This window comes from Stegodyphus dumicola, chromosome 10, assembly GCF_044657685.1.
Source record: "Stegodyphus dumicola isolate Sdum_Otavi_A_Nest chromosome 10, ASM4465768v1".
NCBI lineage: Eukaryota > Metazoa > Arthropoda > Arachnida > Araneae > Eresidae > Stegodyphus > Stegodyphus dumicola.
This window is the reverse complement of record NC_140777.1, coordinates 162,142,034-162,161,455: the sequence shown is the minus strand read 5'-3', so window position 1 is coordinate 162,161,455 and position 19,422 is coordinate 162,142,034. Positions and strand designations below refer to the sequence as shown.

Here is a 19,422-nt window from a genome sequence, read left to right as displayed (position 1 = left end):
CCTTTTCACTAGGCATTCGAACTTCTCAATTTATCGAGAGATTACTTTCAATCTGTAAACACTACGCGTAATTATTTTTTGAAGCACTTGCAAAACACCACAGCAGAAGAATGATCTGTTATTTTTTAAACACTGAAAAAACAAACTTGATGATTCACTTCTTTCACATTATCTTGGATTTATCACAAAACGATCATTTGAAGAGCTGAATTAAATTTTCCATTGAGGTTTCAGGCTGCAGGAAACTATCCTACCGGCTTAATTGTCATATTAAAAGCACAAGGAAAAGCCGGAGCAGTGTCGATGCGTGATTAGACCCATATTGAAGAAGATTTTTGATTGCGTAGTATTTAAAGAACTTGGCAGTCGAGGCAGCTTTAATTCCATTTTTATTTCCAATTGATATTTGTGGCCACAATCACTTGGCACTCTAGTTGTGCCTTTCCACAAAAGATTTACATTTTTGATATTGTTGAAGAAAGCAAGCCAGCGAAATTACATATTAGCACAGTAGAGAGCAAAAGCTGAAGTGCGTAGTTATGAAGGATGGAAGCACATGAAGAGAAAAGTTTTGGTTTACAATTCGGTGATTGGTCGTCAACAGGCATCTGGTATTAACAGTTACGTAAGATCGCATGATTAATTTGAATGACACAATGCAGATAAGTTATTACGATTTTAGAATAGAGAGGAAGAATTAATGTTAATAGTTATAATTCTGATTCATACATTTTTATCTTACATATATATATATATATATATATATATATATGGGGGGGGCCAAAACAGGAAACAAAAACACTTTTGATGCTTAAGATCAATACGTATGATGTCATGATTTAAATTTAATATAACAACTTTTTTTCAATATCAATAAAAGAATTAGTGTGGCAATAATGTATTCTTTCAGTTATCCTAACCTGAAAGAAACTGAAAAGCTGCTAACCGCAGCTACTTATTTAAAATGCTGACGTTAGCAAAAAATTTTTGACATACAATGAGATCACATGCAATCGCGTGCTTTCTTCAACATCAGAATATGACCTTATATAATAACATATTTAATGCTCGGCAATACTATTTTTATTTCATATTTTGTAAAACTTACAAATTCTTATTAACAAACTCACTATTAATGCATAATGAAAGCAAGCAGCGGCAAGACTGACTTTGAAATAAAGCAGATTTTTATCTCCAGCGTGTGAGTCTGTTGCTACTCGAAAAAAATGAGTATCAAAATTAGTTTTTTCAGAGTTTTAAAATCAGGACAAATTTAATGCAGAAAAATTTATGAATTTCAAAGAAAACAACTTCCAGTATGAGTAATGAAGGACCATCGTCTGATTTTATTACATTTAAAACTTTATCTTCCCCTTTGGAATGAAAAAAGAAACAGCACACTACAATTTTGATCTTATACATGATTAGTAAAAAACATAATTTAAGAAATATAAATGTACAGAATTTGCTTTTTCATTCTAAAGGCCATTGATAATTTAAAAGTTTATACCATTTGTTGGAAACTTCATTTCATTCAGAATTCCCACTAATTTGCAAAATACATTATGAATTTCAAAGACAACAACTTCCAGTATGAGTAATGAAGGACATTGTCTGATTTTATTACATTTAAAACTTTATCTTCCCCCTTTGGAATGGAAAAAGAAACAGCACACTACAATTTTGATCTTATACATGATTAATAAAAAATATAATTTAAAAAATATAAATGTACAGAATTTGCTTTTTCATTCTTAAGGCCATGGATAATTTAAAAGTTTATACCATTTGTTGGAAACTTCATTTCATGACATTCATTTCATTCAGAAATCCCACTAATTTGCAAAATACATAATAAGAAACAAACTTCTAGTCAAATTTTGGTACTTACATATTAGTGTAACCACCTTGTTACAATTTGGTAATTTTTTATAGGAAAAAAAATAATAATAATAATAATGACTGAAAAATATAAAAAATATATATATATATTAATACATGCATGCAGATTCTTATGTTCATATTTAATGTTTTAAGTACTTGTCCAGAAAAGCAATAGCTACTTAAACAAGTTTCTGTTTGCTTGTTCTGATGAGAAATTCTCAGTAATGGCTTTAAGAATAAATTCGAAGCAATTATTCCAATAGTAATTTAATGGCAAACTGTGATATTCCAGTAGAAATTCTTCTGCAGTATTTTACATCGCAGACAAGTTTCTCAATCACATATTTTTAAGCTTAAATTACACATATACACACACATATATATATCACCGAAACTTGGAATAAAACAAAATAATAATAAATAAAAATGGGTGATGCAGCTCATTAAAATTAAAGAATTTTTATACCTGTGTTTGTTTGCACAACTGCTACACATACTGACACATTTGCAAGGCAGTTAGACTATATGGTAGTCCTAATATTAACTACTAAGATGATTATAATATTAAATACCCATATTCTTCAGTAATGTTTCTTCATTTAAATCTTTCATAGAAAAATGTCAACTAAAGTTTACAAATCCTACAAATTTGCTTGCATCAAAATATATTTCATATAACTAAATAAAAGTTTGGAAAATTAAACGCAACGCAAATTAGTTGAAAATACATTTCCTTTATATTAGGCTCCATCAATATCAACAAAAACTGTTAAACTGTTAAGCTAAACAAACTGTTATTTCATGTTATGAAATTTACCCATTTTCCATATTAATGCGAGGTGGCACCCATATGCGTGATGGAGCTCGCAAAAGATGTGGAAGTGAAGAAGGTGATGTTCTAGATCGTTGGGTTTTGCTCATAACTGCAACTTGGCTACCAACCTAAATTGATGATGCAAAAAATAAACTATTAAAAAGAAACCTAGCCATAAAAGCATGTCAGTTATAATGAACAACATTTAAAACATGTCATTTGGTAACCAAATATAGAATTTGTGAGAATAATAATGCAGTTAAAAAGTTAAAAGAGAGATATGCTAGTTCAAATTTTATAAATCATATAATATTTGAAAACTTACAATAGTCCGTTTAAATGATGATCTCATATTTCAGGAAGTATTTAGGAGGAAAGGCTTGCATATACAACTGCTTTATATGTATAGTCAAACCTACTGTTAATGCATATTCATATGACAAGCCTTTTGTCCACTAAATGGGATTACAAATTTCCTATTTTAAAGGATTATAGACTCCAGAACTATCAGTTAATAGGGAGTAAGGTTAAATGTATTAATTTTACATTTTGAAATCATTAAAAAGATAAATATCATATTGTTATGTAAAAGAGTTTTTCAGAGCAAAATTTAAAGAATGCATGGCAATAATTAATTTGTACATATGCTCTGTTTGCAGAAGTGCATTTTAAAATAAAAGCATTGCTTTACATTCAGGCTAATATGACAAAAATTAATCTGTACATATGTTCTGTTTGCAGAAGTGCATTTTAAAATAAACCATTGCTTTACATTCAGGCTAATACGATACAGAACACAAAACAGTTTTACATAACTGTTGGACATGAAAATTCTAAATATTTTAATACTGTTCAACCATGCATTAAATATATTTTGAAACCATATCTTTTGTCAGAAATATTTTCCTAAAAAAAGCAAAGGGAAAAAAAGTTCCTAAAAAATAAAAGTTTTCTTATAAGTTCATTTGATAGGCATGGCCAAACTGTGGCTCTCAGATTTAGAAATCTTTATCTTATATATAACATAGAAATAAATATATATATAGAGAGAAATCTTAATAATCAGATTTAGATCTTTTTAGAAAGCGCAGATTACTTGAGGATTTTGAAATGTCCCCCCCCCCCCAGATGCTATACTAAAACAGCATGGTATTCGGGCTGTCGGAGGGTAAATTTAGTGAATCTAATGTCACCAAAATTTTAACTATCATGTACATTTTTAGTGAATTAATAAAACTGATTTTTTTAAAATTTTCTGTTAAAAGGTTTGGTGATTTCTTACCTTAAAATTTGAAAGATCTGAATGAAATAAAGGCACTAAGATTTGAGCTTTGAAATTTAAAATTTTTTTGAAGATTCAAGAGATCTGAGAATTTGAATTTTCATCTTTATTTTAAAAGTAAAATGTAACTGGTAATCTAATTTGAATCAATTATTTGGAACTAGGTTTTGATCTTAGTATGTTGGTTCTAATGTTAGTAATATAGGAAAAAATAAATTATTATGATTCTGTAGAAAACTGGGAAAAGTTTACAGCTTATTTTAAAACAACATTCCTTTGTCAAGCTGTGTAATATATCAGCGAGTTCATACAGAAAGTCTTTAATAGAAAGTACCCCTCTCCCTTGGCATATAGGCCTTTTAGGCTTTACTAAATTCAAGCAAAGCTTTCTTGCATGGCATATTCTTTCAAGCGTACGAGTTGAAAATAAAGAAAAATCTATGGATCTATTTTTAAAATTATTCCATTATTCTTCACTTGTATGAAAAGATTTTATATTGCCGTACTCGCAAAGACTATTACAATTCCTTCTTTTGATTTTTGTACACCTCTGCTAAGATCATTCTACAATTAAAAACAGAGGCAGGCAGGAGGGATAGGAACTAGAAGAAAATGTTTGTTTTCTATCTGAAATGTTCAGTTGCAACATATGCTAGTTTCAGATCTGTATATCGTACAAACAATCCAAAACTGCATAGTGAGAAAAATAAATGTTCGTATTTATATTTATATGCAATCATATAAGTTTCACAAAAACAAAATTGTCATTAATTTATTTCAAAAGCTTCTTTTCAGGTAAATCTGTTTCATTACTTTTATAACGATTTGCATACGAAATTAGGACTCTCAGAAAATCTAACTGCAGCTCTTGAAGTTTCCCGAATCCTAACACATAGCTTCTGCTGTCCTGAAGTTTGGCCACCCCTGGCATATGACCTTCATATGTTCAAATATACATTCAATTAAATGCATCTGATGTTCTGGATTATGATGAGAACTGCCATCAGAGTATTTTCATACAGAAGCCTTGATTTATTTCACATCCTTATATGCATAAAAATTTTAATCATTTTTAAAGTATGCATTAATAGTAATAATGTTTAACATTAACATTAAACAAATAACGTATTTGCATCAAAAATCAGATAATTTGTTTTGTGCTGGCTATTCCCCATGCAAGATTTTCTCAGAATGACAGCAATGACTTTTATTATTAGGAGATTATAAAAGTTAAGAAGTTAAATGTTTCACTAGCAGCTTAGTTATAGGTTAGATTAACAACTGTAATTAACTACAGAAACTAATCTTTTGCAGCCTACAGTGGATACATAAAGTAAAAAAATATTTCATCTTAAATTAAAATTTACTTCCTCATTTTTAACTTAGAATCTAAAAATTCAGTGTAGAATTCATGCAGCAACATATTGAATTAAGCAATTTTGCATCAACTGAAAAAAAAAAAAAAAAAAAAAAAAAAAAAAAAAAAAAAAAGGGAGCATTTATAAGAACACACTTTTTGCTTTAATTTCACACATTTCTACAGTAAACTTATACTTTATTAGTAACAACATTTGTTGTTATTATACTTTAACCATGTTATAGTAAATTTGTACATAAATAAAAGGATGTTACCTTACAAGCTGGATGAAATGCAAGATGAGGTGCGCCATTTTCTTTCATACGAACGCACATTTCTTGCCATTCCCACACAACATTTAGATCACTACTCATTTTTAGAAGCCATATGTCTGTATACAGCTATTTATTTAAAATTTTAAGAAAGTTGTAAGATAGCAAATTGAAGATAATTCAAATAAAACTTTAATTAGTAATACAAGCACATGAAACAAAATTCTTTTAATACAGAGAAAGTTATAGTTATCTATAATTGTTGTTCTAAAATGTTAATTAGCAAATCAGCGTAACTAATTCAATTTAAAATACACTCACTTCCAAAAGTTAAGCACAGAGAGGAAAATGCTAATTTCCGGAAGCCAATCAGAATTGAGAATGCAATTCACTGCAGAGGTATATGGAAGTATGCAAATATGTTAGGTAACAGCCAATCCCGCTTTCATGTCAAGAAATATGCAAAAAAGGCAGTCTTATAAGAAGCCAGCTTTATGAAGGGTTACAGAAGTTACCAGGTAAGTGCTGATAGAAGGTGTTTAAAACTGTCGTACAATCCCTTCACTCTCCAGGTAGTCATCGACGATGTACAATTTGTTTTCAAGACATACGTGTTTCTATGACTTCCAGAAGATGAATGGAAGATTCTGAGCGCTGCCGTGCTATGGGGCACATTGAAGCAGGACAGTTAATCACAGATGTTGCTCTTTTCTTTGGCGTTCATCATTGTGTAACTTAACATTTATGGAAGCAATTCCAAACCACACAGACAGTTGTCCGAAGGCCCGTAGCCGGTCGTCCAAGGGTTACAACCCCCACAGAAGATCGATATATTGCTATTGTAGCCAAGCGCAATCGTAGAGCGACCTCCACACGTGTGACATCTGGTTACAGCGTCCATTGGTAAGGCGATATCTGCAGCTACTGTATGCTGAAGATTACATATGAGTGGACTGTATGCCCAGGTACCTCGAGTTTGTGTTCCTCTATTCATCCATTCAAGAGGAGCACGATTACAGTGGTGCCAGGAACATGTCAATTAGAATGTGTCTGACTGGGGCAAAGTCATATTTACTGATGAGTCAAGATTTGCTCTGGAGCCAGATGACAAGCGTATAAGGATATGGCGTGAACAACGAACACGCAATCAGTCCCAAAACATCACCAAACATCATGCATTCTGAGGCAGAAGCATTATGGTGTGAGCAGGGATTTTATTAAGATATCGCACTGACTTGCACATCTTTAAACAGGGTTCTTTGACGAATTTCCGGTATCGAGATGAAGTCCTAGAATCCATTGTAAGATTGTACGCTGCAGCAGTTGGCCCTATTTTTGTTTTAATGGACGATAACGCACGTCCCCATAGAGCTGACATCGTTGATGACTACCTGGAGAGTGAAGGGATTGCGCGTATGGCGTGGCCAGCATATTCGCCAGACCTTAATCCCATTGAAAATCTTTGGGATGCTCTCGGCCGAGCTGTATCTTCACGTTTCCCACCTCCAGCCACTCTTATTGAGCTGGAAACTGCTCTACAAGAAGAATGGTGATTGCTTAGTTCTAATAAATTTAATATTCTTTTCATATTTCTGTATATAATGATTGATTTTGTTCTATGCATAACTATGTATGCTACTTTCCTGCCAAATTTTGTGTCAATCAAAGCAGTATTTGTTGATTTTTTTGCATTTTACATCTTCAAGCTTAACTTTTGGAAGTGAGTGTACTTTGAATTAACCATCTGAAAGTTTAATTACACATAAGGAGGAAAATTTCTAGATGTATTTCACATTTTTTAAAATCTTTCAGTTCTAGTTAACAACCTCAATTCCAATCTGTCTTTACCCTCAGCTTTAATGCAAATTATTCCACAGTTGTTTTAATTTTTATCAATAGATGGCACCAGTAGTTTTTCTTCCTTCTTCTTATTGTTACTGCCTGAGCACAAGCTTTTCGTTTGTTATTTGAACTTCTGTAGCTAAAGATGAAGGTTTTATATTTTAATCTTTGAAACTAAACCCACAGATTTATGAATATTACACTGATTCTTCTTGCCTTAGCATCTTCAGTAAAATAGAAATTGATGAAAACCATTTTTATGATAGCCAAAAATGAACCAGGCAGCAATGGCTATTTGGCAGACTGTGCAGACAGACTGACCAATGTTTTCTCGTAAGAGTTTCAGACAGAAAGAAGTGCAGCTCCAAATTCCACAAAAACAAATGGTGCAACTTTGGTAGAATTTGCCCCATTTTCCATGGTTCGAAGGCAGCCAAAATTTATAATCATCAAGATAATATATAAATACCAAAATTTTAATTAACAAAACAATTTTAATTTCATTTTTAGAAAATAACAGTAAGAATAGATATAATGTGGAAACTTGAAAAAATTATGATTAAAGCGATATGAATAAATTTAAAATATAAAAATTGCAAAATGAATTGCAATTAAATTTGTTAAAGACTACAAAAAATATTTTACAATTTCATTTTTTAAATTCTATTCAGAACTTTTTTTAGTTTTGTGTAATTTCACCACATTTTCATACATTCAAATTTTCTTGATACTGTATTAAAAAAAAACTGCACTGACAATAAAACAAATACACAGTTATAAATGAAAATATGCTATTCAGTTTAATTTAGAAATAAAATTTATACAGTATAAAGACTGAGATCCGAACTCGTCGGACGATACCGGATATTAGATCATCAGTTTAAATCTAGTAAGATGGCATGTAGAAATTATAAAATAAAAAATATGAAACTGTGATTTATGAAATAATGAAGCATTTATGATCTAAAAGGTATAAAGAAAATTTAATATTTATTTATTTTATTAAACATTTTTTTCAATAGAAGTTGTTTAAGTTGCTTTCTTTTTTGTGCTAATACTTTCTCTCTAATTCAAGACAGACGTAACTTCTTGTTCAGTTACAAAGTTCCATTGTTCAGCTCCTATAACTGCTGTGTCGAGAATTCCGACTAACTTGTAAATCGAAATTTTTGCATTTACAATAACTTCTCTGTCACTTTCTTCACTATTGGTAGTGGTATCTTTTGGATCTAGAACCATACTACAGATTTCCCCATCCATTAATTTATTGATGATTGGGGTATTGTCATGGCAATGAAAATCTTCGGTTATATCATCTTCATTTATTACCACTTCTCTACATTTCTTTATAAAATCCATTGATTGGAAAATTCCAACTTTGGTGTGCGATATCTGAAAACCTTCAAATTTGCCGCTATCATCTTCATCATCCTCACCATTAAATTTGGCAGCTAGCCATAAATTATGCCAAGCATTTTGTAAAGTATCTGAAGACGCATCCTCCTAGAATCTTGCAATGCTCCACACAGTAGACCTTAAGTTAAAATGTTTAAAAAATTCTTGAATAGGCTCACCATTATTCAAGAAATTTAAAGTGGATTTTAAAAATGGTACTTTATAATTGCATTTCAGCATGTGCACTATTCCGATATTCATAGGCTGAATGATGGTTTGGAGGAAAGGATAATATGCATATACTATCTTTCACTAAAACTTTGAGTGACGGATGAGCTGAACAGTTGTCTACTATCAGAATAATTTTTCCATCATCAGGTAAACTAACTGAATTCAAATGTTGTCGAGCTTTGGGTATGAAATGATTTTCAAACCAATCATTCATTAATGCTTGTGTCATTCATGCGATTTTATTTGCAAAACATATACCGGGGAAAATCTTTACTCCTTTATATAGTCATTTGTATATTTTCAATTGTATATTTTGTAATATTTTCTGATTACAAAAAGTTTACAATTGTGCGTTCCAGCAGCATTTGTGCATGCTAAAATTGTTAGTCTCACTTTGAAATCTTGGACACCAGTTGGAGCCTTTTCTGTAGAGGTCGCCAAGATATTTCTGGAGATAACTTTTCACTATTAATGAATAATGAATTCACTTGAAAATAGTTCAGCATCTCCAGTATCAGCTGAAGCACTTTCACTTCAAATTTTTAATTGCATTATACGATGGTGATTTTTACATTTAATTAACCAACTTGCCGAAGATGTGCACTCAGTTTTTAAGTTCATTTCTTCATGAAATATTTTGGCTTGAGCCATTAGCATTGGATTCATCAATGGCACACCCTCGCTGTGATGCTGTCTGACCCATTCAACCATCACTTTGTCATGACCGTCACTTTTAGCATAGCATAACGAATAATTTTTCTGTTATTCATTGCGAGTAGAGTCTCATAATCTACAAAAAGTTCGTTTTTCTCTTATGCCATAAACAGTTGACTTTCCAATGCCATACACCTCACATAATTTTGAGACAGATATATCTTTATCAATTTTTTGCAGCAATTCTACTTTTTGTTTAATGGACATGAAAATATATTTTCGCTTTGTAGATCCTGTTGCAGCTCCAGAATTAGAAACTTTTTTTGACATAATTGTTCATACTTTAATTTTCTTAAATACATAAGTTCAAACTTTAATTTTCATAAAATTGTAATAATAACAGCCAGCAAAAAATAATAAGCTGGATCAAATTAAAAAGTTAAGGAATAGTGCAATCTACTATATTAACTGAAGTTCCTTGCAATCAGTGAAGTATAATTTTAGCCTTGCTTAATAGCATCCACTTTACATTATGGGTTATGTATCATGAGATTGGCAATGAAAGACAAGTTGTTCTGCTAAATTTTGGCTTGCTTCTATTGCACACTGAGATAATTAAGACTGAATTGCATTAGTTATTTATTATACTTACGTCTATTTCTTGCACATGCTTAAGGCTTATCTGAGTTCTGAATAAATAAATTCCAACATATAATTATCGAGGGTCAGAGCTAGATATCTTACCACCTGATGCAGTCTCTGCAGGTCCTGAATTCTTATATTAAGTGCCTCCCTAAGTTCTGAACTTTCGCCACTCCTAAATTTTAGGTTCCAGTGCTTTTCCTAAATTATAAAAATTTTGTCATCCTTTAATTCTGTTGCTCGGTGCTCCTCTAAATTAAAAAAAAAAAAAAAAAAAAGTTTCTTCTTAAATTCTTCTGCCTAGTGCAGTCATACAAAACTGTTGCACAGATTCTGGATTTATGTGACTAACAAATCAGTTATTCTCAATTTAAATAGCGCTAAATGTAATCCTTTGGCATCATTAACAAAATCTATTTTTAGCATATGGAAAGAAATTTTTGTTAAATTTTTCCTCGTCAGTATTTCTTACCGCATTTAACTTGCATCTGTAATCGTCGCCAAGCATAATGTCAAAATGAAAACTTACCATACGCTTTATTATTCAATTACTAATATTAAAAAAAAAAGAAGAAATGTTTAGACATGGCTGCATGAGTCATTACTCAAGTTGTCATGTGTTGATAAACATGCGGTGATGAAAGCAAAATATAATAAATAATGATTTGCCAGGTTGCCATCAGGGATACAAAATATTAACAGGTGCAAAATCAAAGATGTTTCCATGTAGAATGTTTCGGTTTGAGACCAAGTAGATATGCAGCTACAGAGCCAAATTATTGATCACACAATTTTTTGCAAAAATGATTGTTACTTCAATAACGAGGTATTTTATTTAGTGTGGAAGTGAAATTAAGAATCGGACTTTCCACATGATTTATTATAGGGGGGGGAATCAAATGCGCATGCATAAAGCATGCACATACACACACACGCACACACATTAAAAAAAATCATGGGAGAAAAAAGGTTGTTGTTGGCTTTTAGTTTGGTCCAGATTTTACATCATTCCGGATACTGGACATCTGGATCTCGGACTTTGTACTGTATAAAAATAATTTACTTTGGAAAAAAAAAAAAAAAAAAAACCTATGATCCATTTATAAACATAAAACATTTAGTATTTCACCTGATTTATATTTACAGATCAGACATAAAAAAATAGGTATATTACATTTTATAATGTGTATGCAGAGAAAAATCAGTAATTAACAGCTTGCACATTCATAACAATAATACATAAAGCTAACATACTTTGTTAGGTCCGCCACAGCCTCCAATTATAAGCAAATGATTTTTATCAATGGCTATCTGAAATTTTAAATCACACCTTTATTAATTCAAAAAACTTCATTCACATTACAAATTTCTGATCTTTCATTTTAACAACATAAATAAATTTTAAAAACTGCAAATGTAATCAAGCCTTTCCCAATGAATTTTTCCTGTAGATTTTTAAAAGACCTTTTTAAAACAATCAGGACTTCTAAGTATACAAGGATTGATTCTAATAGTTACAAAAATATTCTCTGAGCAAAGTTATCAAAATTAGAGTATGGCTACCAATGAAATGTTTAATTCTGTTACCAAATTAAAATACTTTGTGTACAATGTAAGTTAAAATGTTAAATTTCCCGTTTTTTGGAATTTAATAATATGTACATAATAAAACTTCAAACACAGCTTAAAGGGGGGGGGAAATGATTGCTTTCCATTGTTGAAAATCCTGTACACAAATAATAAAGCACAGTTGCCAAGCTTGAAATATGAAAAATTGGAAGTTTCCAGGAGATTCTGATTTGCACAATATCATTTAAACACCAAACTGATTCATATTCACCTTATAATGCATGATTCAGGCCGCTGAACTATTTATATCATTCTGATGTAAAATGTATCAATATTTAATTAGATATTTTAAATTGTATTTTGTTGGCCAATCTCATTTTGTATTTTTCTCACTCTTTTATAGTGAGAAAATCCTGACAAGAGAAGGAAAACTTTTAAATTACCAAAGTGCTTTTAAAGATGAAAATAAAATTAATAATTAATGTACATTCTATTGTGCGAGTGAATTTAGTTATTAATATATATTGATGTAAAACAAAATTAAATACAAATAATTAATTAAACATTGATTAAATCTTTATAAAAAGTTCTACAAATATCTAGAGAAGATTAAAACAATCCAAAGAAAAGTCATGCTAAAAATCATTAGAGGTAGAAATTATCACTAAGAAGCATTTTCCTTAATAAAGGCTAAAAATTAAAAACCATGAGATTTGTTGATCTATCAGACCAAAAGGTGTGATGAAAACAAAACAGAAATATCCTGCTAAAATCATGAGCATTCATAGCTAAAAATGTAGAATAAATCAAATCTTATTTATAAAATTATATTATTCCTGTGACACATATGCCCCTATCTTCAAACTTGAAATCATACTGACTGCCCGATAAAATGTATTTGAATTATAAAAATGATTTTAACATATTAGCATAACAGTCAAAGAGTGTTGACAATTTCTGCAATTATTCTAAAATCTGATCAGAAAAGAACTAAAAAAATTCTAAAATTTGGAAGTAGTAATCAAAAGCCTTGCTTCCCATCTTGAAACAATGGATTGTCTAAAAATGTAAACTTCAGGATGTAAAGTATTTTCCCCCTCCTTTTCACATGTCTCACAATTGGGAAATAAGAAATTCGAATCATGGCAAGGGCACTGCATATTTTTCATGTTTCATACTCCAATAAAATTGTAAGGATTCTACATGGAAAGAGATGTGAAATTTTCTTGACAATTCTGTGAAAAATGTGTCAGCGATGCTAAATGATACATAAGAGCAAAAAAATACTTTGAACATTTTTGTAACCTTTTTGATACAGGTTAACAGAACTCTGCCATGCTTTATTTCATCTGGCCAATTGATGCTAATGAATTGGTACATAACTGGGCAATTGCATTGCTATTAACTTTTTCCAGCTTTTCTCCTACCACCTTTTCTGCAGTAGTATATATATTAAAATTAAAAAAAAAAAAAAAGAGAGAGAGAGAGAGACATTTTATGCATTTCACAATACCAATGAGATTATAAGCAATGACTATGCTTGTTGCATCCATTGTTTCATCAATAGATATCCAAATATTTTTCACACTAATTTTTCCCTTGATGTGATTAAAAACTGCATTACAACAATCAACAATCTTTATACAAATTATCTTCACAAAGAATTTTTTTTTAAATTAGCTTTTATAAAAAATATTGAAGACTTCCATTTTTGCCTTCCAGAGAGGGATAGTGATTTCAAGAAATGCTTTACATACATCCCATGAAAGTTCAGGATTTTTCGGATGATAGCTCTTTCTTTCTGCAGTTCTTGATCTTCCATATTCAAGCTTAGATGTTACTAAGTGTTCCATAACAATTTTTGTTTCCAAAACTGATTCTATACAAAATTTATAGAATAAAATACTTCTATTCATTCTGAAAACTCTAAGCCATTTGACTTATCTTTTTACTTTAGGCATTGGAAGCATAACTAAACTAAAATCTTAAATCTCTGATCTAAAACCAGCTTCATTGGCACCTAATATATAAAAAGCAAGTACACTTTCCCAACTTCTGTACCATGCAAGAGCCACATTTCAACTCCTATTTGCAGAGGCTAGCAGATACACACATCTGCAGCCAAGTGCCACCAATTTAGATTAAATCACAGGAAAAGTATTACTTGTTGACAAAACTCGAAAGTAAAAGCAATGAATGCTAAACAGTCACAATTCTACCAAAGAATTACAAATATATAACCATCAAATAATAAATAAATTAATTAATAAAAATAAAATTTTTGTTTAAACTGTGTCAAAATAAACAAAAATATACTTTAAAAAAAATCAAAATAAGCATTTATAGTAAGAAAATTCCTAAAACCAGCTTCTGCCCAAAGAATTTGCAAAGCATGCAAAATGTATGAACTTTATTTAAATGTGCATTTGCTTCAGATTATGGTACAGCATTCTGTAACTCTCTAAGTGGCCCAGATTTTGGGGTCTGCTCATAAAAACCTGTATTTACACACTATTTATTAGCTAACTTTGCATAAGTATTTATTTTAATCTCTGTTTTTTACAAACTTCCGTTCACTGAGATGATATATACACATCATTTAAGTATGAAAGAAAGCAAAATACTTTAGAATATAAACTAACGCATACCAAGAAACAAAAAACCCCATTACTAGGTAAAGGTAGTCCATGCCACTGAGGATGTTAAATAATGTGTCCTATTTATGTTAACTTTTTCATTTCTTGTGTGGGCAGATGGTATAGATTAATACATCAATACTAAAAGGACACCAAAAGCAGTTCTTTTTTGTTTTTGATCTCACTGTAATCAACTCCATATATTTCAAAATTGGTGTTTTTTGTTTTAGTTAAATGTTTCTTAACATGCCTTAAAAAACTAAAGAAAAGAAAAGAAAAAAAATATTGCAAGTCTTAAATGATTAGCCTTATATGTTGTAGGATTGAAAAGTTCCCGGACTGAATCTATAAATGTTAAAATTTTTTGCAGTAGTGAAATATGAGAATGTTTTCATGTTACTACATTCATGAAACATTTTGAAAATGCAAGCTTTTAAGTGGCATCGTCGCTTCAGAGAAGGCAAGGAAAATGCCAAACATGACGAACACTAAGGCCGCCCCTAAGACTTTGCGCATTGATGAAAGCATCAAAAAAGGTATCTGCGGTGATACGTGAGAACAGGCAGCAAACAATTTGCCAAATAGCAGAATCAGTTGGGACATCAGAGGCCACATATCAGCAGATACTGATTAAGGATCTTAACATACATAGTGTGTCAACACATCATTCCCTGAATCAAAATGGAATTCGAACAGAAATGGCTGGAGACTTAATCTTGGCTGTTGACAATGATCCTTCCCTACTTGGCAGAATTGTTACTGGAGACGAAAAATGGTGTTTTTTGTACGACCCGCAAACCAAGAGAGCACCGGCAACACGGAAATCTCCACAATCTCCACGGAAGTAGAAATTCTGCAAGATCACTCTAAAGGAAAGGTCATGCTAGAGGTATTCTTCGATATCCAGGCCAATGTGCACCTGAAATTTATCCCTGAAGGACACACTGTGAACAAAGAATTCTACATCGAAATCCTGCGTTGTTTGCACAAGTCGATCCGGAAGAAGAGACCAAAAATGTGGGCTGAGCAATCATGGGTGCTGTTGTATGACAACGCTACTGCTCACCGATCCCTACTCATCAATGACTTTCTTATGAAAACAAATGCTTTTGCCTCATCCTCCTTACTCACCTGATCTTGCACCCTGTGATTTCTTCCTATTTCCTGAAATGGCAAGATGTTTGCGAAGTCATCGATTCAATCTTCAGATGAACTTCAATTTGCATCGCAAACTGAATTAAAGGACATGGCCAAAAATGGATTCCAGACATGCTTCGATGGCGCTAGCAAAAGTGTGCTGTTGCACAGGGTCTTATTTCAAAGGAGGATGTGTTTCTGCAATTTAATTCATAATATATTTTACGTTATAGACTCAGTCCGGGAACTTTTGAAACCTACCTCGTATTAAATGCCTACAAATAAAAAAATAAAAGGTACAGGAGGTAATAATAATTGAAAATATTGTGGCAACAAAAACGGTATTAAAGACTAGTGTCAGACTTAAATAGATATTTTAATATGTGGTGGATGTTTCTGGATTTATGAAGCAAAATTTACCATGTATGACTTTGTTTAACTTTATTTCTGTTTCACACGAAAGATCCATTCCAGATCTTGTAATATTATTTACTTATGAATAATTCAAATTAGAAATGCCTATTTATTGTTGCTAGCATTTTCATGACTTATTTTGTAATTTATTTATAATTTTATTAATATAGCAAGCAGTGTTAATAAACTGACATACAATGCTTTTACTTCCGGATTTTTTTATCAGACTCCAAAAAGCTTTAAACCATGAATTCATTAAACAAATTGGTCATAATCATCACTCATTGCCAGTTCTTCTACACAGAGGTTAGCTCCACAGAGGACCAATAGAATTATGAGTGCTAATCTTGCAGAAAGTTCAATGTATTCTTAAAGTTTCATTTTATATTATATAACTGGACATAATATATACTTTCTAATAAAACTATTTATATAGTTGTATTTTTAAAAATTTCACAGAAATCCCAAATGATTCAAAAAGAGCACAACTGTTAGCAGCTCACATTTAATATAGCTATTACTAGTCAAAATTTTAACTTCATAAATAATTAACACACAATAACACGCCGAACAAGTACTAATTTAGAAGTCAAACAACAAAAATCAGCATTATATTTTTCAAATTTTCACAGGAATAGTTTCGATGGTTTTACCGAACCATCATCCTCAGCTGCAAAAGCGCAAATGACTGAAATCATACCGAACCATCATCCTCAGCTTTTGCAGCTGAGGATGATGGTTCGGTAAAAACATCGACACTAGTCATGTGAAAATTTGAAAACATAATGCTGATTTTTGTTGTTTTGACTTCTGAATTCATAAATAATGTTTATACAATATCTTAATTCAAATTACGAGCAAATATCAAATTCGTGTATAAGTTGGGGGAGGATATTGCAAAAATCTTAGGAACTCTACAAGAATGTCTATAAATGTTGTCTGAAAGTTCAACAGTAGATCCCCTTTCTTTAAGAGAATGACAACAGGCATCAAAATATGGATCTAAATCTCAAAAACCTTCATAAAAGCATAAACACCTAAAGAAATCTCAACTAGTCAGACTGAAATTAAGAATTCTGCTGACTATTTTCACTGAACCACTATGAAGTTTCTACCTCCTTGCAGAAATGTTATTAGCAATAAATACTATGTAGAAACCCTAAGATCTAAGAAGCTGTAAAGTTAAAAAAGCAGCAAATGAATTAGCTGTTTCTTTAGCATCATATTAGTTCTAAATCAAATTTCTTCAGCTGCATGCTAATCCCTGGCCCAAAATGAACTCAGTGACATCACAGCCTTCTTACTCAGTTCTTACTGACACCATTCCATGCAATTCCTGACTGCTTCCTTAGTTCAAGAAACAGCTTTACAATTACCCTTTCTTCCAAAATCATCAGAACATCAAGGTAACATTGAAGGCTCAGGTGCTGGGCACTTCAACAGCCTCCTAGGCTGGGAAAGCCACACCCTGTGTGTAACTCGTGTAAAATAACATATCTTTTTCTGGCATATCATGGTAAAGTTCATAACAGAGAAAATTCTCGTGATAAGCAATGAATGTTATAAGCAGTGGGTGAGCCTTGCGTATGTACAGTACTAAGAGTCAGTCGAACCATAAGCTGGAGATGTAAAAAGCATAAATTTGAGTAACACATGCTACTGCTTCGTCTTCCAGTGCTCAAATGAAGGAGGAATAGATTGAAGAGCAGGTCTAGGAAGTGCTGGGAGGAGCTACTGGGTCACGTGTGCCAATAGCTGACCTGAAAAGAAAGTGCATGGTCTTGCTCGTCAGGCATTGGTTGGGGGCGGGACTTAATTATAAATTTAACTTGACGAAAATTCAGAATTACAAAGTAGTAAATACTGGTAGAATTAAAAAATAAAATACGTATGAAAATAAAAGGATCATGTGCTGAGATACTATATATTGGCCTAAATAACTAGTATGTGAGAAAACAAAGATATTTTGTAAAGCAAGGTAGTGAGAATTAAGTAGTACAAGGTATTAAATGCAGATGCCGACACTTTTGCGTGTCTTTAAAAAACCTAAAAATAATATTAAAATGCAATTTTATGATGAGAATTTTAATTAAAAACATAGGAAAATGATTCTCAAATGTGAGTACAGCAAGATACAATTAAATTGAGTACCGGAGTACTGCTCCGGGTCTCTTTTTGTTTTCGTCGTCAGTATAATCATAGTTCAATCTGAGAATGAAACTGTTATTGACTTTTCCGATATTGTTAAAGATTTTTTTTGCTATTTTTGCAATGCAAATAGTGATGCTATCAATGTTTAACTCATTATGGATGACCTCGTTTCTGAAAAACCAGGGACTATTGGAAATTCTTCTTAAAGTGATATTCTGGCATTGCTGAATTTTAAGCATGTGAGTTTTACATACATTCTGGCATTGCTGGATTTTAAGCATGTAAGTTTTACATACATAATCCCAGACGGGACAGGCATAAGTAACAATTGGTCGCAGCATGGATCTAAATACATGAAGTTTGTTATGAATATATAAAACAGAGTTTCGGGCAATTAAGTGGTTGAGTAATGCTCTAGTACCCCAAAACTTATTCAAAATATGTGTGATGTGTGGGGCCTAAGTGAGTTTTTGGTCTAAATTGACACCGAGGTATTTAACTTGCTTGGCCCAGGGAATGCTGACATCGTACATCTTGAGGGTGATATTCAGATCGACATTTCCTTTTTTTTGGTGAAGTACACAGCTTCAGATTTTTCTAAGTTCGTTTTAATCTTCCATTTGAGCATCCAGGACTTTAATGCATGGACGTGTTCTTGTAATGTTTGTACGACTGCGGCCATAGATGCGTCTTGGTAGAGGATCGCAGTATCATCTGCATAAAGTGCTAGTGTAGTGAGGAATGTCGTTCGTATAGATTGAAAATAATGTGGGCGAAAGTAAACTTCCTTGAGGCAAGCCTGCGAAAGTTACTTTTCATGTGGAGTGAGTATTGTTATAACGAACGACAAAGTGTCTATCGTAGAGATAGGAATTAATGGTGTTTATGATGTAATCTGGGAAACCCAGAGTGATTAATTTATAGGTGAGGCCCTGTAACCATACACAGTCAAAGGCTTTCGAAATATCGAGGAAGAGGGCTCCTGTGATGAGTCTTTTCTGGAATCCTTCAGCTATCATCTCTGTAACACGATAGAGTTGGTGCGTGGTGGAGTGTTTACTCCTGAACCCATACTGCTGAAGGATGAGGATGTTGTTATCTTTAGGAAGTCTTGTACTCTCTTCAATATGACGGCTTCAGCA

At 31.9% G+C, this 19,422-nt stretch overlaps 1 protein-coding gene across 2 annotated transcripts in view; it reads right to left on the bottom strand.

Moving 5' to 3' along the window:
* Window positions 1–19,422, bottom strand: part of Fbxo42 (F-box protein 42) — a 96,213-nt gene that overhangs the window by 28,937 nt on the left and 47,854 nt on the right. The window contains exons 6-8 of one of the 2 annotated variants that reach the window (XM_085825789.1): window positions 11,628–11,684; window positions 5,613–5,738; window positions 2,702–2,826 (exon numbers count right to left, since the gene is read on the bottom strand). In XM_085825789.1, the coding sequence (XP_085681915.1) occupies window positions 2,702–2,826; window positions 5,613–5,738; window positions 11,628–11,684 (308 nt within the window). The remainder of the gene's footprint in view (window positions 1–2,701; window positions 2,827–5,612; window positions 5,739–11,627; window positions 11,685–19,422) is intronic. The other variant, XM_085825790.1, reaches the window with a different exon arrangement.